This window comes from Sceloporus occidentalis, unplaced genomic scaffold, assembly GCF_023333645.1.
Source record: "Sceloporus occidentalis isolate IW3139 unplaced genomic scaffold, rSceOcc1.0.p SCAF_2, whole genome shotgun sequence".
Taxonomy (NCBI): Eukaryota; Metazoa; Chordata; class Lepidosauria; order Squamata; family Phrynosomatidae; genus Sceloporus; species Sceloporus occidentalis.
In genome coordinates, this window is record NW_028316982.1 from 101,366,525 (window position 1) to 101,388,787 (window position 22,263).

Sequence of the window (22,263 nt, forward strand, 5' to 3'; positions counted from 1 at the left end):
ATATTGCTTGAAAATCCCAAGTATCTGAACATAGCCATGCTTTAAGGTTATCAAGTATACTCAATTAAAGAAACTGGGCTACTTCCCTACTGTTTTCTGAAACATTTTTTGTGCAAATTAGTGAGCTTCACACAAAAAACATGATTTTTTTCACACAAAAAAACCCATATTTTTATCTAGAAACAGGTTTTTCTCTGCAAAAACTTGTTTCCACAAAGGTATTTGCACACATTTGAGCTTGCACTTTACACAGCTCCTGGAAGTAAACAGCCAGCGTGACAAGATCTTTTGCAGTCAAAAAGTTATTCTTGCTCAGGAGCTGTCCCACCTTTGTCCCACCTTGGTTGGGGGGCAGTAGTGGCAGGATGCTGGATTTTCTAGGGTGTGATCTTTGTCCTCATCCGCACCTCCATCCCAGGAGGTCCTTTGAAGTTATGCCATGGGTTACCACACTGAGTGATACCAACCCTAGTGATGCCAGTGAACAAGTGCAGTATGACTGTAATATGTTCAAAATGTCTAGCTTCTAGTTGTTATTCTTGGACATTCAGTGTTCTTAGGAGTTGGTGGCTCCCAAGCAAGGTGATGGTGAATCTGGTCTGGTTTTAGTCAGAACTTTAAAGGAACTATCCGAAACTAACCCTGTCCCTTGATAGGTCCAGAACCATGGATAACTTCTTTGAAGTTCAGAGTGATTAACTCTCTTCTTGAGATGGAAGCCACTAATTGCCAGTGTCCTGCACCTGTCAAAACTTCTAAGTGTCTTGGAAATTGTGGAAATGGATATATTAATTAATTTAATTAGGAGGAACACATTTGAAGTCTTTTTAGATATGTGGGGACCTTTTATAGAGCATATAAAATGTCAAAAAGAAGAGGTTATTACTTTAGATTTTGAGATATAATTGATACAGGTTTTTTTCCAATTTTTTAATTGAAGAAATAAACGTAGCTACATGAAGATAATATTGGAGAACAGGGATGTAGCTAGGATTTTAGGAAGGGGGGGCAGACTAAGTGCCACTATTATAATGGGGCTTGGGTGCGGCGGCGCAGCAGCACACACCATTTTTCTAATGGAAGGGGGGGGGGTCCGGACCCCAAGAACCCCCCCTTGGCTACGTCTCTGTGGAGAAGCTTATTTACAATTATTGTTATTAACTTTAGAGGAAATTTTAGTATAAGTAGTGAAGACATAACCAGAGAGAAGCAGGAAGTTTCTTTTATTTATTTTTTTTTTTGGGGGGGGGGGGGGTAAAGGGTTTGCAGCTAGGTATATTTGTACAGTATGTTTTTGCATGTTTTGTAAGCTTTTTTCTTTCCCTATGCTTGTTTGTTCTGTGTTTTATGTTTTGAATGTCTCAAGTTTTATATTTTGAAATTTCAATAAATATTATTAAGGTAAAAGGTAAAGTTTTCCCCTTTGACAAGGTTGTCAAGTCATGTCCGACTGTAGGGAATGGTGCTCATTTCCATTACTAAGCCAAAGAGCCAGCCACTTGGAAACCATATGTGAAATAATTTAAATTATTTAGTATGTTTAAATACTACACGGAGAAAATGAAACATGATCCAGGACTTTCTCTAAAATTGGTTAGCTAGAAATAAAGTAGACAACTTTTTTTAAAAAATCATGGGATCTAAATTTGGCTTTTCTAAATTCATTGCCTCCTTCATTGCCTTTGGGAGCACACCTTCCCTTAAAAAAGACATTAGCCACAGGTGATATCTGAACAGAAAGCCCAGAAATGGCTGATTGCAGAAGGCAGTGTGGGCATCGATCCAAGGAGCAGGTGGTTGGTCTCATCCCTCCAAGCAGCTTGTCAACATCCTCAAGCTGCACAAGATGAAAAGTATCCATAACAGCAGGAGTGGGCAGCAAGTTGGCTACCTCCATCTCCTCAGCCTGTCAAAAATATGGCATCTCAGATGTGAGCAATGCTATCTGTAAACTGTAAAACAAATTTTGGTGTTTTAATTATTGGTGGACTATCGTTGTAAGCTGCTTCAAACTGCCCCTTGATGTGGCAGGATATAATTCTGTTTGTTCTTAAAATTATAATAATTATTAGCATTATTTATCTATTCCAAATGCATAATAGCTTCTACTATTTGCTCTAGATAACCATATACACATATTTTAGCTCAGAATGTTTGTTTGACTCAGTTTGTGCTCCTCCCAATCTTATTTTTCTAATTATAGGCCTGGCAAGATCTTAGTAGGGCTTTTGACCTGAGATCTCATTCTGGCATGATGGTCCTTTTTCCCGACACATTCTCTAAGAAAAAAAATATGAGAATACCATGTGTGTAAAAGGGAGAAGAAACCTGTTTTATTGTTCTGTGTCTTGAAGGAGGAAGGGCTATTCTGCAGGAGTATTCTCATTGAAATTAGCTGAACCTGTTCTGTGAAGGTGTGCCTAATTGGATGTAACTTTGTGGGCAAAGTGGAGCAATCCATCACTGAGACACACTCATACTTTTTTTTAAAAAATCCCCCCACTGATTAATTTTTCCAGCCCACAGATTAATGGATATCACAGGAACTTGAGAGGCAAATGCATTTTAGTGAACCCTTTGACCTCTTGCAGTTCTATGATCTAGATTAATTTTTAACCCTCTCTCCAAGACACCTTCTATGGACAGCCCCTTACAACTGAAGTATTTGACATAGGAAGTGAACAGCAGGCTGGGCTGTATAGGTTGAATATTAGGACTGTGGAAACAGGGGAGCAGATAGATGAACCTATCTTGGTTAGCCTATACTGTTGTGGACAGCATCAGAGAAATGAAAGAAGTAGATGACAGAAGTCCACAGGGATGGAGCCAAGGGGGGGTCCTTGGGGTCCGGACCCCCCCTTCCATTAGAAAAATGAATGGTGCATGCTACTGCGCCGCAGCACCCAAGCCCCATTATAATGGTGGCACTTAGTCTGGACCCCCCCCCCCCCTTTTCCTAAAATCCTGGCTACGTCCCTGCAGTCCATATCCTGACAGTGCTTTTATATACTGCTAAAGTTAGCATATGGGCAGTGGGGTTGTTTATTATTTCCCCAAACCTCCAGACTGATTCTCCAGGCTTTCAGAACATATTCCATTCCAAATCTTCAGCTGTGCCCAACAGGATTCTCTTTGCAGCAACCAGTTGATACATGGGGAATTACAGTGGTCTTTTGGGTGGTGTTTGACACCTAAGGTTTGTGATGCTGGGGAACTTCAACATTCATGTTAAACCTGCTCTGCCAGGAGTGCTCAGATCTTCCTATCTACCATGTATTTATTAACAGCCCACTGTGAAGAATTTGGTAATCACCTCAGAATAAAATCACTCTGATTAACTCTGATGTGGATGCTAGAATTGATAAAGGTCTGACATAGATGCCTGAGCTGATACATGTAACTCTGCCTCCTGCTTGTCCAGTGTTGATGAATACATTTCAATTTGTGCAGCCCAATAATGTGGACAGGATTCCTGGAGAGATGAGGACCAACACATGTGTGCTAGACCCTTGTCCCTCTTGATTTATTAAACAGGCTAAAGGGGGACTGGCTGAATGGATAAGGGGAATGATTAATATCTCTTCACAACATGGTAAAGTCCTAACAGGCCTGAAAGATCCTTGGATTCTACTATATTGGATAACTATTTGCCAGTCCCCAACATTCTATTTTTTGGCAAGATTCTAGAACAAGTGGTGACTTCTTAGCTCCAGGAGTTAATGGATGTGTTGGATTACCTAGATCCATTTCAGTCTGGCTTTAGGCCTTCTTATAGGGTGGAGAAAGCTTTGGTCACCTTCGGTTCCTGTTGGTTCTGCTGGCCATATTGGCAGCTTTCAATACCTTGGTATCCTTGTGTGTCACATCAGTGGGAGGGGATTTGAAGATATTGTTCTACAGTGGCTCTGTTTCTTCCTAGAGGGGTGCTCTCAGAGGGCGGTGCTGAATGACTCCTCTTTGACTCCTTAGTCTTTGTCCTGTGAAGTCCTTCAGGTTTTTGTCTTGTCCTCTGTGTTATTCAACATATAGATGAAACTACTGGGAAAGGTTGTCCAGAATTTTGGGATCAGATGTCACCAGTATAGCGAACTCTAGTATTTTCTTCTTCCTAATTCAAAGGAAGCTGTTTCCATGCTAAAATGGTGCATGACATCTGTAATGGACTGGATGAGGGTGAACAAATAGAAGTTGAATCCAGACAAGGCAGAGGTATTCCTGGTCAGTCAAAAGACAGATTTGGGGACGTAGATTGAACCAGTGCTAGATGGGGTTACACTCCCTCTCTGAAGACACAGGATCATAGTTTGGGGTTACTCTTGGATTCAGCCCTAAGCTTGGAGGCCCAGGTCTCAGCAGTGACCAGGAGTGCTTTTGCATTCTTAGAAGCTTCAGTTGGCCCAAAGAGCTGCAGCCAGATAGTTCATGGGGTTGGCTACAGGGAACACACAGCTTTCTTGTTTCTACTGCTCCATTGGCAGCTGGTCTGTTTCTGTGTACAATTCAAAGTGTTGGTGATGCAAGAGATGCCTTTTTTTATATCCAACCACCTTCTCAGGCTCATTTGGTGGGAACAAGGGAGAGGGCCTTCTCAGTAGCTGGTCTCAGACTTTGGAACTCCCTCCCTAGGGATGCTCTTGTTCTCATTCTGCAAGTCAAAACAGTTTTATACTGTCAGGCTTTTAGAAACTGACTGGGATGGGCTTTCAATTATGTGCTCTGCTGTTTCTTGATTTGTATATCATCTTTTTATGAATTTTAATGGTGCTGATTTATCTGGCTTATCCTGTTTCTTCTAAACAGCACACCCATATTATCCCAAGGGTCCTTTCACTCCATACAGTTGTAGCATTATGATAGCACTTTACCTGTCATTGCAACGTCTGATTGAATCTTTGGGTTTGTCATTTTGTGAGATACTAGAACTCTCTGCCTGCATGGCCTTAACTGCAAATGCCAGGATTTCATAGGATGAAATCATGAAAATTAAAATGGAACAACTGTATATACTTGACTATAAGTCAACCTCATGTATAAGTTGAGGTCAACTTTTGGCAAGATTTTTATATGGCCCATGAATGAATTAAAGGTCAACTGGGGAAAGGCTGAGGGGATGATCAATCACCATCCCAGCCTCTTCCCAGCTGGACTCTGTCTGGGGAGAAGCTGCAGAGAAGATTGCTCACCCTTCCCAGTCTCTTCCCAGCTGGGCTGTCCCCTGTGTATAAGTTGAGCTAGGTTTTTTGAGTCACGTTTTTGACCTAAATTTCTTGACTTATACATGAGTGTATATGGTATAATTGTGTAGTATGAAAGAGCCCTAGGCCTCGAAGAATTTTCACCCTTTAAATCTATTAACTTGTAATTTCCTTTGGAGATGCCGCACTGTATTCCAGTGTTCTCTTGTTAGCACTTTCCCCCTGAGGAATTCAGTGAGAATCAGAGAGGTTTGCAAGAATATCTACTTATTTGCACTCTCTGTACTTTGTAATATGAAAATCTCTCTCTTTTTCTATCTCTCTCTCTTTTCATCATTAATGCATGAAAAAAAAATCATATTTCACTTTTTACTCTTTTTGTTTTCTGCAGGGGAAATCACCACAACCTCTCTTCTAGACCGGGAAGCTAAATCAGAATATATACTTATTGTTCGAGCAGTGGATGGTGGAGTGGGTCACAACCAAAAAACTGGCATTGCCACTGTGAGTTAAAAACTTGTTCTTGTTGTTGTTGTTGTTGTTGTTGTTATAAACACAGCTTTAAATTCCATGGCTCAGTGCCATGGAATTCTGGGGTTTATAGTTTTGTGAGATATTTAATCTTCTCTGTTAAAGAGCTCTTGTGACACAACAAACTATAAATCCCAGGATTCCATAGGATTGAGCCATGAGTTAAAGCAGTGTCGAACTGTATTATTTCTGTAGTGAAGACCTTTGATATCCTGATGCTCATATCCTCTTTCAAGAATGTCAGCAAAACCAATTCAAGGATCAGAAATTCTTATGTGTTTTCCTACTAGTAGAAACTATGTGAAGGAAAGGCCAAGCAACTCAGGCCGTATTATTTCTATCTGTCTATACAATTTTTAGATCTACAGTACTAATTGGATAATGATAAATGGGTGGGATAGCTTTGAAACAGGTTTTTAGAAGTGTTATTTCAATCCTACCTTCTGAATTTGGAATCTCACTGCCCTCCAGTTGTTGTTGGGCTGTCATGCCTAGTGTCCCTCAGCCATTTGTAATGCTGGTTAGGATTGCTGAGACTTTCAATCTAAAAATTTTGGCAGGGCCACTTAAGTTCCACCCTTGTTCTATATTCAATTACTTATATTTAAATATATAAACCTGAAGGTTTTCCCAGTGTTTGTGAATGTTTGTTCTGCAATTGAAGAATATTTCCATCAAAGCTCGCTTCTATCACAGGGGAAATGGTTCTATAAATGGTTCTATACTGTGGGAGATAGATGGCCATCCCTAACACATAGGGATAATCTGATCAAAATCCAGCATTCTGTATTTAAAATAATAGGGCACTTGGAAATAATCTAAATTTTGAACTTCTTCATCCTCATCTTCCCAACAGGAAACTAAAAATTATTCCACTATTTGGAATTCAGAATCTACTTTGAAACAGGTGACGTTGGCTGCAATAAATGATATAGAAAGTTTGAAGTCATCTGGTTCTTACTTGTGTGTACCACACAAATGCAGAGCTTGGAAACATTACTTTGAACTATAGCTTCCAGAAGTTTCCAGCCAGCATGGTCACTGTATATGTCAAGAAATAAGTATATGTCAAGAAACTAAAAAGATGTTCACATACATCTAGTCACAGTTGTCTTTAAATAACTTATGAGGAGAAGGACTGTTTGACTGTGAAGGGCTTTCTTTAAGGAATGATTTATCTTGGATCATTAAAAAGGGTCTGGAGGGAAGAGACAGAAAAATGTGGATGCTGACAATCATACATCAGCCTCCAGGAGATCATCAGGATGACTGGGTAGTCTTTTCCTTTCCCTTTTCCCTCACTGATGAAACATCCCCAGATAATTATACATGCAATGCACCTCAGGTCTGTTTGTAACCATCTCTCAAATGCACTTGCTTACCTTCATCCTCGTTTGTGCACCCCAACCAGGAAGTTACATCCAAGAAGATTATCACAAGAGATTTGATGTGCCAAAAGTTACAGTATTTGGGAAATGTGCTTTTACACATTTTGTGTAATCTAATGTCACTACTTGTAAATGCTTCCCAACAGAGATTAGATCACTACTTTTCTCCTAGAAAAGGAATGGCCCTGCAGATGTTGCTGGACTATCATTCCCGTCATCCATAAGTATTGCATGTGATTTCTGGGACCGATGGAAAATGGCATCTGTCAACATCTTGTCACTTTAAAAAAATTACTGAATATGGTTGTCTCACCTGTATCTTCGTGAGCTATGCTGATTAATTAGGGAGTCCATAATACATTATTGTTCATCCTGTTAAGAGTTAAGATAGTCTATTTCTACAATTGTTGATCTTTATTTTCATTATCTAACCTACAGGCAGAGCAAACTGGACCATTAGGCAGAGCTGAGTTTTGTGTCCTGTCATTTTGTTTCTGGTTTTGACAGTTCTCTGTATATCATTTTTAAAATTAAGTTCATTTTATCTTTGTAAACTGCCTTGAGTACCTTTCGGCCAGAAGGTTGGCTAAAAAAATAAATGGGTATCTGCACATGTCAGCAGTTTGTGGGGCAATATAGAAGACTCACTCCTTTTTCAATGCCATCTTGGATCTCATATATCTACCAGCTAGAGGGCACAACACTAGGCAGACAGAACAACAGACAAATAATGCTAATGAAACAAGCCTTTTAGTACATCTCATTTTCATCCTATCATATACTCTTCTTTTCCCCATCTCTTTTTTCTTTAAAGTCCCACTCTTTCCCCTTTTCTATTTGATTAATTATGATTATTGTTGACCTTGGCCCTGTGGCAGGGAAATTTTAGAGATGACTTGTTGATGAAGATGATGATGCTGTCCAAAGATATACAGTGGTGCCTCCGCATACGCGGACTTTTTATAAGCGGCTTTTAGCATACGCGCTCAAGCCGCTGGGTGCGCGTGGGGCGGTAGGGGCGGCGCGTCCCATTCAGTTGAATGGTCATGCGCGCCTGTTGCGCCCCGCACGCGCCCGTTGCGCCCCGCGCACCTCCGCGCCGCCGTGCACGAGCCCCATTGTTTACAATGGGGCTCGAGCATAGGCGGAAATCGCCATACGCGGCGGGATCCGGAACGGATCCCCAGCGTATGGCGAGGTTCCACTGTATAGTAAAAACATGCATCCCTATAGTTTTTATTAGGCATGCATTATTGCTCTGAGGAAAAGTGTGTTCCCCATGTTTATGTGTGTATCTAAAAATCCAGGTTTCCTAGAAATCCTGGAGTGATAAGCATGTTACATGTGTGCATAGCACACACCAGTACATCAATGTTCCCCACTGCAATCATCATCTCTAGGTTTGTCCTTGGTTCTGCCACATCTGCCTTTATTACATAGTACCTATTGGCCATTAAGGTCTCTTCCAGGAGAAAAGTACTGTATATACTCATGTATAAGTTTAGTAAAAATATTGACCCCCCCCCCCCCAAAACCCACGGGTTATTGTAAGTACCGTACTTTAACACTTATTTAAAAGGTACCATCCCCAGGTGAAAGGCAAGAATATCATCTCTTTTGGAACCGCTGACTTACCCTCAGCTCTCTCATCCATCAAGGTTTTAGGGTGAGCAGAAATAGTTACGCCTGCTAGAATTTTGTAAGTTCTTTGGCATTATTTTCCTGTGCTTTATCCTTTAGATCCCTTGTTACATGCCCCTAAATTTTACCCTCGGCTTATCCACTGGTCATATCAAAATTCGTAATTTTGGCCCCAAAACCTGCCCTCGACTTATACATGAGGTTGACTTATAGTCGAGTATATATGGTAATTGTTTTATTCTATCACTTTTTATCTATTAATATTATGATTTATCTCCCCTCTCCTCACTTTAGTGACATTCTGTTAATTCTTTCCAGAGCCCTGTTCATTGTGCTGTTCATTCATTCCTTTCTCTTTCACTTGCTCTCCTTTTATCCCTCCCCGTTCTTCTCTTTTTATTGTGCTGTTTTCCTCCACCACTTTGACAATAGAGATTGGGCACATTAGGTCCCTGCTGGCCACATACTCTTCAAACAATCAGTGACTGCTCAATCTACCAGGTGACTGCCCCAGGGCACTTAACTAATAGGAATTTCAAACACTTTAAATAATTTACCAGGACAATGAAAAGCCAAGGCAACTGATCTGATTGCATGCCTGAGCTTCTCTGGTCTGCTTTTGGAAATGTACTCTAAAAGCACGAAGTGCTCCCATGTGTTTTTGTGTCTAAGGCTGGACCAAATTACCATAGTTTTTCTTTTGCAATTTTCTTACCAAAATATACAATTTTTTGGTTGGTTATTTAGTTGTATTATCTCAAAAATGCCATTTTAAAACTCTGAAATTAACTCTCTCCTCTGCAAGATTTTCTGCAGATAAACCCAGATGAAATCTCATCACTCAGTCATACCAAACAAGGTGGCAACTTACTGTGACATGGTATGACATTACTAAACTTCATCTAGTCAGACAAATATACTGTAGCAAGCAGGATGTCATTTTGTATTGGAGCCAAATACAGCAGCGTGACAGTGCACCAAAAAACTGATTTTAAAAAACAACAACACCTAAACATTTGATTTTACTAATGACTTTTGAGTGTGACACATTTATGCATATTACTTATTCTGAGAATGCTCTGTTCATTCTCAGGGCTCAAGAAGTAGCTTGACAGTAAGTTATTGCCCGTTGTTGCTGAGATGCACAAATAAGCCTAAACATTTCCCAAGTGGCATTTTAAAGATACTTGAAAAGATTTGATCTTCTGGGATTCACACAAGTGAGGAACACATTTTAAAAAATAAGATGCATAAACCTTTTCTGCATTTTAACAATGGCATGTTCATATCCTTGCACCTTATTGAATTCTGTCCAAATCAGCAACCGTCACACACTTACTAAAATCTTCCTTCACATCTTATCCTCCTGATGCACAATGCTGTCCCCCTGTTCTTCAAATTTCCTCCCTCTACTTTGTGACCATAGTACTGGTGTGGGAACAGTCTGTACAGTATTCAAGCTAATAACAACTGGCTAGTAAGCAAAATGGTACTTGGTGTATTGAAATAGTGCTAGCATGTCTTTCATCTCAATTATAATTTATTTTCCATTTCTACACAAGATGATGAATACACTGGACTCCATAGGAGATATACAATAACAGTGAAGTAAATTACCTCCTGTTTACCATGTGGACTGATTACCCCCTGAACAGTTCTTTTAGAACTACTGGGAACATGAATACCATTGATTGTAGAAATGCTCACTCATATTATCACCACAGCTATGAGGGAGAAAGGAGCAAGAGCTTTTAACAATACAATCTTATAATGTCAACTTAGAAATAAGACCCATTGAGTTCAATATGGCACCCCCTGAGTGACAGGATTGTAGACTAAATCACAATTTAATCTGAATGTGGGTCTAAATGCTAATTTAGTTGACTGCTAATATATCTGTATACACTAAAAATACTGTAAAAGTCCTATGGGTAAAATCTACTGTATATACTCATGTACAAGTCGACCTCATGTATAAGTCAAGGGAAGATTTTAGGGCCAAAATCATGGATTTTGATATGGCCCATGGATAAGTCAAAGGTAGAATTTAGGATACAGAAGGTTTTCAGATCAGGCTGGAAGTGGAGAGGAAAAAAGAAGCTTGGTTGTCAGAGATAATGCAAAGAGGAGGAGAAGCAAGTCGAGGGGAAATGGGGAAATGCGAGGAGGAGGAGGAGGAGGAGGGGAAGTTTGGAGATCAGATTGAGAAGGGACTCACCACACACACACACACACACACTTGTGCCTTGCAGCTCTTTCAGCAATCGCTGCCAAGGCACAGAGAGTGGGGCATCAGGGCTGCTTTTTAAAGGACCTTTAGGGGTAATATTACTGGTTGTTGTTAACTGGCTGCCAGTCGATCTCAACCCATGGTGACTGTGATGTTTATCACACTATACTCTTATAGTGCTACTATTCCACTTTAACTGCTCTAGCTGCCTCCTGTTGCATTCTGGTATTGGCAGTTTTAAGGAGGGGTATTTAGAATTCTCAGGGAGAGAAGTTCTCTGCCTGAGAATTCTAAATACCCCTCCTTAAAACTGCAAATCCCAGAATGCAACAGGAGGCAGCTAGAGCAGTCAAAGTGGAATAGTAGCACTATAAGAGTATAGTGTGATAAACACCAATAAGGACCTTATTGCATTACCTTTTAACCCAGCAGCAGCCTAACAGGCTGCAGCTGGGATGCGGCATCAAAGCGGGGATTATTGCATTGTAAGTCACAGCCGAATCGCTGGGCACTAGCACCCCATCTCCCAGCCATGCTCAGCCAGCCCATTTTAAAGCTTGGGGAGCTTTCATTTTCACAAGGGGGCCATTTCTTTCATGGTAAAATCCCTTAAAAATATTTTTTCCAATTTCTTCCTTATTTATATTGTTTCCATCTCTGACCAATCTAATTCCTCCTTCTCTGTAATTCCATCTATAATTGATTTGCATTATAATACCATTTTAAATTTGGGAGACTGAATCCTCCATCTTTTGGAGGTTTGTACCAGTATATTTTATTGATCCTCACTTTTTTATTCCCATTACAAAAAATTATTCACTAATACTTGCCAATTTTTTATTCTAGCTTCTGATATTTGTATTGGTATCATCATGAATAATAAAAAAAATTATCCTAGATAAAATTTTCATTTTTATTAATGCAATTCTACCAAACCATGCTAATTTAATATTTTTATATTATTCTCGTGTCCTTTTTTTTCTATTCTTAATTTATTATAATTTTGTTCTTCCATTTTTTGTAATATTTTTGTGATACTTATTCCTAAATATCTAATTGTATCTTTTAATTTAATATCTATTGTTTTATCCTTTAGAAAATCCTGTTCTTCTGTTTTGGTATAATTAAACAGCATTAACTCTGATTTATTCCAGTTTACCTCTAAGCCTGACATTTCCCCAAATTCCTTTAAGTGTCCTTTTACTCTATGCATTTTTTTAGTGGATCTCTGATTGTCAATAGAGTATCGTTAGCATTCAAATGTATCTTATTCAATCCTAATTCCTTCTAAATTTTCATCCTTTCTAAGAACATTTGCCAAAATTTCAATGATAATTGCAAATAAGATTGGGGAGAGAGGGCAGCCTTGTCTTGTACCTCTTGAAATTTGAATTTGTTCTGTTAGTATTAAATTTGACATTTGTCTTCCTTGCACAAACCCACATTGATCTTTTTGAAGATATTTATGTATGAACGTATTCATTCTTCTTACCATTATTGCTGTTAATATTTTAGCATCTTGATTTATAAAGCCCTGGATCTGTCAAATCTTTGTCTGGTTTCGGAATCAGTATTATCAACAAATGATCCCATGACGGGATCTATTTCTATTTTCTCTAATTCCTTTCTTTTGCTTGTAATTCTATATAATTTTTTTTACTCCTATCCTTTACATAATTAATCTCTAATTTTTTAATTTCCATTTCTAATTTTATTTTTCTCTCTCCTTGTCATCTTTTTACATTACATGTTTCCCTAATTCAAATCCCTCTTACAATAGCTTTCATAGTATCCCGTAACACAGCTTGAGAAACCTCTCTATTATTGATATCTCATATATTTTGCCATTCTTTCTCAATCTTATTCTCTATATCGTTATAATTGAGTATTCTGGTGTCCAACCTCCATCTTTTTGCTTCTCTATATTCCTTTTTAACTGGGCAGTAGTGATTGGAGAAACCCAAGTTTTTCTCCTCGTTCATTGAGAACTTGAGGAGAATTTTTTAAAAAAATATTCGTTCCACAAATCAAATGGTGATTTCTTCTCTCCCTTTCAGCAGCCAGCGAAATATTTTTCACAGATTTCTTTGAATGACAATAAAAGACAAGGCGAATAATTATGCTAATTTCTTTGCATTTCAAACTCAATTACCATGTCAAAAGGAAGTTTTGCAGAGGTTTTAAAAAACATTCCTATGCTTAAAAAACCCTGAAGGCACACACACAAAAGGGGGGGGGGGGAGCCCAGTCTCAAAAAATAAACTGTGAAGCCCCAACAAGAAATGCTAGAGTTGAGGGGACTCAAGGACCATCCAGTCCAACCCCTTTCTGCTATGAAGTAACACATAGGAATGCATGGCATACTAGAGGGCATGTAGTCTGACCCCTGTTCAACATCAGGATGACACTGGAAGATGGGACAAACTGAGGGTTTTCTTGGCATAAAGAGGAGTTTTGCCATGGGATGCCCCTGAAGCTGAGATAGTGTGACCCTCACAGATGAGAAGGGGAGGGGTCAGGTGCCAAGTGGGAATGCTCTTCTGCCAAGCAGGAATCCTCAAGAAGGAGCAGAGTAGGGTGCGATGGCAAGAATTCTGCCATGAATAAAACCTACCATGAAGGAATACTTAGGAGTTGGAGTTGAAGCTGAGAGGATGTGACTTGCCCAAGGTCAGCCAGTGAATTTCTATGGTGAACTGGGAGGCTAGAGCTGGGGTACCCTCAAGGACCATATACACATACATATACATATACACACACGCATATATATATATATACACACACACACACACACCAACTGTGGAGCAGCTGAAAGTGTAATGCTGCATGTATATGCTTACACACACATCTTTGATCCAATGCTAAAATTTCACCCTTCTTCTCTCCTGTGAGAATTTGAATGGCAGAGGCTCAGAGCATGGCATAAAGGGCAGAAGGCCTCACCTTTTGTTCTCTTTTGTTTTTCAAAGCAAAGCTGTGAATGAGCAAAGTTGGAGGAGGAATCACCCTAACAAAGGAAATAGCCTCCAGGATGAATGGTAGCTTTTCTTACACAAAATATAGAAATCCTGGCCATCCGAGAGTCAGCTGAAAGTTTTGTCTCTCCTTTTCATTTCGAAATGATTAAAAATCAAAATTCTTACTCATTGATCGAGAAGTGCTCAGAATTTCTTCTCTCTAAAATGTTATCGAAATTGTCGAATTAGGCATATTTCTCCTAATTTTCGAATTTTGGAGAATATTCTTTACATCCCTACTGGGCAGGGAACCGTCCAATTAAAAAGATTGTATGTACAGCGCTGTGTAAATTTACAGCGCTTTATAAATAAAGGTTAATAATAATAAATAAAATCCATATTTACTCAAGCATGGTCTGTAATCTTTATCCTTTCTATTCCTGTATTTAGTACCTTTGGAATGATGTTTTTGATATAAAAATAAGATCTATTCTGAAATAGCTTTTATGAACTGATTACTAATAACTGTATTTCTTTTCATCCCTTTTAATCAGCCACCATATACCTTTTAATTATTTTCTATTCATTATCTTATTCAGGGGTGTAACGTTATGTCAGGGATGATGGGAGTTGTAGCTCTTCACTTCTGGCTCTAACTCACCACCTTGTTATACAGCGGAGCTGACCAGCTTTGATCAGTGGTTAGTGCTTTCTCCAAAGCAGCAGAGTTTCAGAGAATAGGCTGAAGACCCTGACAAACTCTCCAAGCCTTCTCACTCTTCTTCCTCAGAAGTCTCCAAACTTCTCCAGGATCCTGCTGGCTCTTGTGTCTTCACTCAAGACACCAGACAACTCAGTAGTCTTATATAAAAGATCTACTTTATTCTACTATCACAATCTCTACAAACTCCAATATCTCCAAACTACTCCAACTACCCACAAAATACAGAGGCAAACATAGCAATTATTATAGCCATTGTCAAACACCACCCACTTAGTCAGTTTCCACCCAGTGGGCGTGTACATCCATTTTGATTGGTTCTCATAGTTCCACCCATACTTAAGAATTTCATCATTTCACCTTGTACACTTAATGAATCTCAGGTGTTTCCATTTGTACATTCTATAATTCTGTCCTTGACATTCAAGTCTTCTAAATTACATTAGCTTTTTCACCTGTGTGGCTTCTTAATTGCTTTTGCTTAGTCATAGTGACTTTCACATACATGTTTTATTTCTTCTACTGTATATCCCATGTTGCATTTTCCTTAACACGTTATTGAGTCTCTTCCTTGTTGTTGGGTCTGATTTATCTTTCCACTTATCCATAACCATATTAAGATCTCCTGCCATGATTGTATAATCTCCCCGCGTATCCTCCATTTCCTTAAATACTTCTTCATAAAATTCTTTTTTTTCTCCATTTGGAGCATACACATTGACCAACAAATACTTTTCTCCCACCATAGTTCTTTGCATAAGTACAAATCTTCCCTTTTCATCTTTCTTAACTTTTAACACATTAAAACCACATCTTTTAGATATTATGGTTGCTACTGCTCTTGCTTTTGAAGTACCATATGCTTTTTTCATAAGGAGCAAACCAATTCAGTTTATGTTCATTTATCCCTTGTTTTGCTTGATGCATTTCCTGAAGAAGAAAAAAATTTGCTTGTTCTTTCTTCATCAATGATTCTATTCTCTTTCTTTTGTTTACAGACCCCAATCCTTTTACATTTAACATTGCTATCCTTACTTAATTAGCCAAATTACTTTTCTAAATCTTCTCAATTGTCTCTTCAATGTGATGCCCCTATCCCCTAGATGGAAAGGAGAAATAGAGTTGCATGTCATCAGCATAACAAGTGACACTGGATGGCCAAACTCCAGACAGCCTGTCCATCCTTTCATATATATTTTCAGTTTCATGTATATGTTAAATTGAATGTTAAATTTCATGTATATGTTAAATTGAATGAGGGACATAGCGGAACCCTGAGGAATTCCACAAGCCAATGGCCAAAATGTTGTGCAGGATTACCCAGCATCACTTTCTGGGCTCATATTTCCAGAATGAAGAGTCTTATCTCTGCAAGGCAACCCAGAAGCATATCATCATCTATTAAAAGCTGTATTGAAATTGGTGAGAGGTTCAGTGCAACATACAGGGACATATTTTAGCCTCTTCTTTTCACACTTGCCCAGTGTGAATTATCAACCAGTCATTCAAAGTTATCAGTGCCTCATAACCAAGCATGAAACCAAGTTAAAATGGGTCTAGATAATCTGTTTCATCCAGAAATCCCTCAAGTAATACACCTCCATACACTCCAGTACCTTCTGGTAATGGAATACAGGTAGACCTCTGTTAAGGAAGTTGTGTTCCAGGACATGACCTCTTCAACAGAAAATTTGATACCAGAAGCAGAAATAATATGGAAATAATAGGAATAGGCTTGAACTCCACAAAAATGAAGAGCAATTCAACATGGGTTTTTTCATTTAAAAAATTAATCCAAAACAATATGCATATGTGAAATGAAACAGCCACATCAGGTAAGCCCTGCATGAGTAAAGAAAAACACTTGGAACCTCCCAGAGACAATTTGAAGGCTTCTTTCCAAATGTATCCAGGGTGAATTTTTCTTTCACCAGCCTTCACTTTTCTGATGATTTCTGCTTTAATTGCAAAACATATAGGTGTATGGGTGTGAGTGTTTGACATGCTGGAGGATAGTGGTGAGGCAGGCTTATCTATTTTCCTCTTTTTCTTAGTTTTGGTGTTCATGCTCAGTCAGCAAGGGATTCTGGAGACAGCTTCCTTTTAGCTTGATAGTTGTAGGCAGGTACACACAAATACAGTAGGATCCGTTAGAACAGGATTCAATTTTTCCAACTCAAACTTTATTGTATTGTTTAATGCAGACATACAGCTGCAACGTGACATTGTGTTTCTCCAGTCTTCTTCACAATCCCCCAGTGCTGATGCTGCTTTAAAAAACTTCTAGGTAGAAAATGAAGAGGGGAAGTGGGGGCTGTGTGAGTATAAAAAAGACTGTGAAAAGGAGCTCCTTTGTCACAGAATTTTTTGACTGAGGTGTGCCTGAATTGGAAACTGGTCACTATTTATCCAGTGTAGTAGAAATCAGGGAAAGCTTTCTCCATAGAGGTCTTACAAGCTGCCTCCTTTAAGTATGTCAGGACCTTGCCTTGTTGTAAAGAGGTGTTATGTCACTTGGCCAACCTCTGGCCCCAGTCTTTTTAGTGAGTCAGGAGGAGCAAAGATCTAGCATACTTGGGGTGGATCTTACCTGCTCCTGGATCCCCAGGCTGTACAAATGAAATGTATCCATTAACATGAGACAAACAAGGACCAAAGTTACATCCACTCAGCCAAGTCATCAGAATGAACCCCAAGCAATTTTATCTGCAAATTGTTCAGAGCAGGCTGTCAACAAGTTGCAGATAAAATTGGTTGGAATCATTCTGATGACTGGCCCCAGATGAAAATGCTCATCTTTCAGGCCAAACCATAACAGACATCAAGCCATTTGAAACAGCTCAGTTGGACAGGTCTTTGTGGCAGCAGAGAAAAAGAAAACTGCTCAGACTATCACAAAAAAAATTCAAATGAGCTTTAGTCTGCATTCAGTCAGACTCGTTCGGAGTTTTCTGCCAATGTCACTGTAGTCCCTGTCACTTATTTCATCATTGCCATCTCCCTAAAAAGAAGTGGACTGGTTTGACTCCACTCTGTGGTCAGGAGTGATTACATTTATCATCTTTGCCATTTCCCAATGTAAAAATCAGTGTCTTGGCAGACTTTCCAGCCAAAGTCACAGGAAACTCCCCAAGAACCATCAGGAAAGTGTCCCCCTACCATATATGGGGCAGACCATATTGATTAGCCTCCCTTCCTTGCAATGGCTCTGTGACCTAGGAGCTGAGCAGATGGCCCAAGAAAGTGTGGGCCATGCTTTCAGTGTGGGGACGACTGGGTAATCACACACCTGCCCCTGTGTCTACCTGGGACCTTGGACCAGCGCAGATCCTCACCTTGCTGTGCCGTCACTTTTACTCAGATGTTCTCCACATCACCATGATTGACCTGGAAATGGGATGCCTGGCATGTGGGTGCAGCCAGGCACCCTGTTCCCCCATCAGATGTAGCAATGGGGGGGGGGGGGGAATTCTAAGTGAAAGCAATGGCCAGCAACTTAAAAAGCATAGGCATGCATAGGCATAGCCTGATTTTGCAGCACAGATGCCTAGAAACTCAATGGAAAACCAGGAATAAATTACCCTGCAGTAAAGGCTGGATCCTCCAGATCTATGTCTGGATAGGAATGCTTGGGCTTGATCCTGCCCCCAGAGTTTTGACCTGCCTCATTTGAATTAGACAACACAAGGCGGGGGGGACCTGGGATGTTTGGCCCATGCAGACAATCCTCTAATGAGTCTAAACCCCAAGAGGTGGTGATCTGTCCATGACAACAGAACTATAGAAGGTCCCTTCACTTCACCATTATCCCATCCAGAACAGAAACCAAGAACCAGGAGTATGTTGACACAAGCGTGATTTCCCCATCCCTATCTTTTTAGACAGAGGAACTAAAGAAGTATTGACTACTCTATTCTCTTAGTAATCTTTTGAGAGGAAGTGCCAAGGTACTGCAGCCACTGCTGTTTTTCTGCCCAAGCATTCAAGAAGGCCAGAAGTGGTGCCATGATGGAGGGAATAGAGGGATTTGGTGCTTCTTTTAGGTTCTCCCAGAGTGAACTAATCTCTTGCCTTTCTCCACTCTACTCAGAGAAGAGGATAGTAGCTTTTTAGATAAGAGTTAAAGTACAGTACTTACATTAACCCATGGATAAGTTGACCCAGGTTTTTGGGGTTGATTTTTTGGCTGAAATGTCTAGACTTATAAATGAGTATATATTGTAATTGCCAAGACCAACAGGATCCCCATTCTGTCCTTAAAAACACTCACACCCAGTGGACTGCAAGATAGATGACTGGTAAGGAGATGGAATCCTCCACCTCCCCTTCTCCCCAGTCTCTCCTGCATAGAGTATCCTAGTCAGCAACTTTAAGAGAGAATGTTTCCCCTTTCTGCTCCATTCAATTAGATCTCTGTGATATGAAACAGGTCAACATGCGCGCTGAAGATGAAATCATTGATGTCTGTTGGTTTACTACAGTGGGCCCTTGGTATCCTTTGAGGTTTGGTTCCAAGAGCCATCATGGATACCAAAACCCATGAATGCTCATGTCCCATTGTATACAATAACATAGTAAAATGGTGTCCCTTATATAAAATATAAAATCAAAGTTTGCTTTTTGCAGTTTCTTTCTTAAATATTTTCAACCTGTAGTTGGTTGAATCCGTGGATAAAGAATCCATGGATGTGGAGGGCTGACTGTATTTATTAATCATGTTAATCATCCCTCTATTCCCTCTAGTGCACCTTAGCTAAATTGCTGTTGCAATGTTTAGATGAATTGATTTTTCTGGTCAGGTATTTTAGCCACGTTTGGACTTTGTTTTATTTGAAGGGAGTATTCTTAATAAGTACAGTAGCAACAATGCCAACAAGAACTGAAAAGACAATAAGACCAGTTCATTTGCAATTTCAAACATGCTCCAAACCTTACATATTATTATTTTATTATTATTACACTGTGGCCCAAAACAGACAAGCCAAAAAGGTCACCGTTGGGCTGTGTAGGGGGCATGGCATTTAGATGATTCACGCCCCGAACATGACCGGAAGCCACTCCACGTCTGCTCCAACCCAGAAGAACTGTACCAAAAAGGACCCGAACAAAAAACATGGCTGGTTTAGGACCACAGTGGTGGCCTGGTTTTGGACTGGGTGTTTGCAGTCCCCATGATCCCACAGCGATTTGGGCAGGAGCGGCCTCTGGCCGCTCCTTTTGCCCCTTCTGTTTGAGGCCTATGTTAGACTGAGATATGAAGACACTAAACTGCTTTGGTGTTTGACCCTGTAAGCACTTTTGACAGGAAGTAATAGCTAGAGTGCTAAACTCCACTATCGCTAGGTAGTTATGTGTATGAAACTTAAGATCTAAGCCTTACACATTCAGTCAAAGGACAGAACATACTATGAGTCCCTTTCTTGGTAAAAAGATTAGGAAGAAAGGACATGAGTACTAAGGGTATTGTGAAAAAAGTCAGGCAACAATAATGGAAGTGGCTCAAGAGCATACAAGGGAGTGGAGAACATTTAGCTGAATTCATTTATTTGCTATGACTCATGTACTTGTAGACAGAGGTGTCTGCTTTGTAGCTGGGGAGTGTAAGCACAGAATTCTGAAAGCTTCCCTGGAGAGCAGCGCCTCCTTTTCCAGAATAAACAATGAAGAATAAGTATTGGCACTGCTGAGTCAAATGGAGCTTGAGTGGCAAAATCTTGCTAAAAAGCTATATTGTGCATGACAGGATGGACATGAAGAACAGCCTTGTCAGATGTTGTCATCAAGTTCCTGTCTGGCATTTATAACCTGTAAAACCCCAAAACAAAGCAAAGGGATCATTCAAGCTTGCAAATGCAGGTATAGAGTGCTAAGGTAGACTGGCTAAAATGCTTTTGAAAGCCTGAATTTGCAGCTGTGATTCTTTTCAGGTAAACATCACTTTGTTGGACATTAATGATAACTATCCAGTGTGGAAGGATGAGCCATACTTCATTAATCTAGTTGAGATGACTCCGCCAAACTCTGATGTCACAACGGTAGGTGTTCAAGAGAATAATTTTACTATCCATCCATAAATACATTGGAGTCTTGAAAATGGGTCTGAGAGCCAATGAAGCCTAAATTCTCACTAGATGCCAAAATGACTAAACTGAGGATTTTGTACTTTGGACATGATCAAGAGATGAAATAACTAATTGACGAAGGCAACAATTTTCAATAAAGCTGAAGGCAGTAGGAAAAGAGGAAGACTGCATTATAATCTTCCTTGAGACTGCAAAACTTGAGTGAGGCTATTACTCTCTTGGAGGTCTCTCATGGGATCACTATAAATTGAAGCTGAGATGATGACGCATAACAACACATTCCATTCTTAACATTCCAGCTGTTTCAGTATGGAAAGCACTCTATGAAGGATGCTTCACTTATTACTTATTCCCAATAAGGTAATGAACAATCATATGAAGGAAGTTATGTTATGAGACTTCACTAGGGTAAAAGAGCAGGCTTGTTAGCAGTGGTGGCCTACCATATCAGGTGACATACACTTGCTATAATTTAAATCGGTAGCTTTCAAACAAGGTACCCTGAACAATGTATTGCCTATCACTGACAGTCTTCCCAAGAGACATGCAGTAGAGTGTTTTCCTGTGTTCTAGATTGTACATTCATTTCATCTAGATTCCCCAGCAATTTCCAATCTTTGTTCCTCCAAAAGTTTTGGACTTTAGTTCCCAGAATTCCTGACTATTGGCCAAACTGGGTGGGGCTCCTGGGAGTGGAAGTCCAAAACATCTGCAGGGCAAAAGTTTGGGAACCACTGCTCTGGAATGACACCATAGGGTTCTATTAAAGATGTGTAGGTTGTAGATAGACGAAGATAGGAAAAGAGGAAGACCATATTACAGATTGATAGTTTCAACCAAGGAAGCCACAGCTCTGAACCTGCAAGACCTGAACAGGACTGTTGATGATAGGGTGGTTTAGAGATCTCTCATTCATAGGGTCACCATGAGTTGAAGCTGACTTGATGGCAGTTAACAACAACAAAGATACAGGTTCCAGACTAAGCAATGTACAAAAGTCAAAGACTTTCATGGCCGGCATCCATAGTTTTTTGTTGGTTTTTCAGACTATGTGGCCATGTTCTAGAAGAGTTTATTCCTGACGTTTCGCCAGCATCTGTGGCTGGCAACTTCATTCTCTGAAGATGCCAGCCACAGATGCTGGCGAAACGTCAGGAATAAACTCTTCTAGAACATGGCCACATAGCCCCAAAAACACACACACAAAACAATGTATAAAAGGTTTCTTGAAAGAGGTAGGGAAAACATTGCTAGTTTGGTATGTATTCAATTAGCTCTATGACCGTGGTCACAATCCACACAGTTTTATCTACCAGTCTTCTATGGATTCTGAATCCAAAATCTCAGCTTTTTTCCACTGCTAGATCCCGTGCCATGAATCCTGTGCCCTCCTGTGCATATTGACAGCTAATGTGTTTGGGGATTCACAGCTCATGAACACAGGCCTTGCATTCCGAGTTTGAGTTCATATACTTTGCAACCATGACATGGTCCCTTCTTTTATATGTGTGTGTGTG

General features: G+C 39.9%; 1 protein-coding gene across 1 annotated transcript in view; it reads left to right on the forward strand.

The window, feature by feature from the left end:
* The window catches only part of LOC149318775 (cadherin-23-like), a 582,387-nt gene that overhangs the window by 398,217 nt on the left and 161,907 nt on the right, over window positions 1-22,263 (forward strand). The window contains exons 20-21 of the mRNA XM_089510444.1: window positions 5,587-5,699; window positions 20,591-20,698. Coding sequence (XP_089366570.1) covers window positions 5,587-5,699; window positions 20,591-20,698 — 221 coding nt within the window. The remainder of the gene's footprint in view (window positions 1-5,586; window positions 5,700-20,590; window positions 20,699-22,263) is intronic.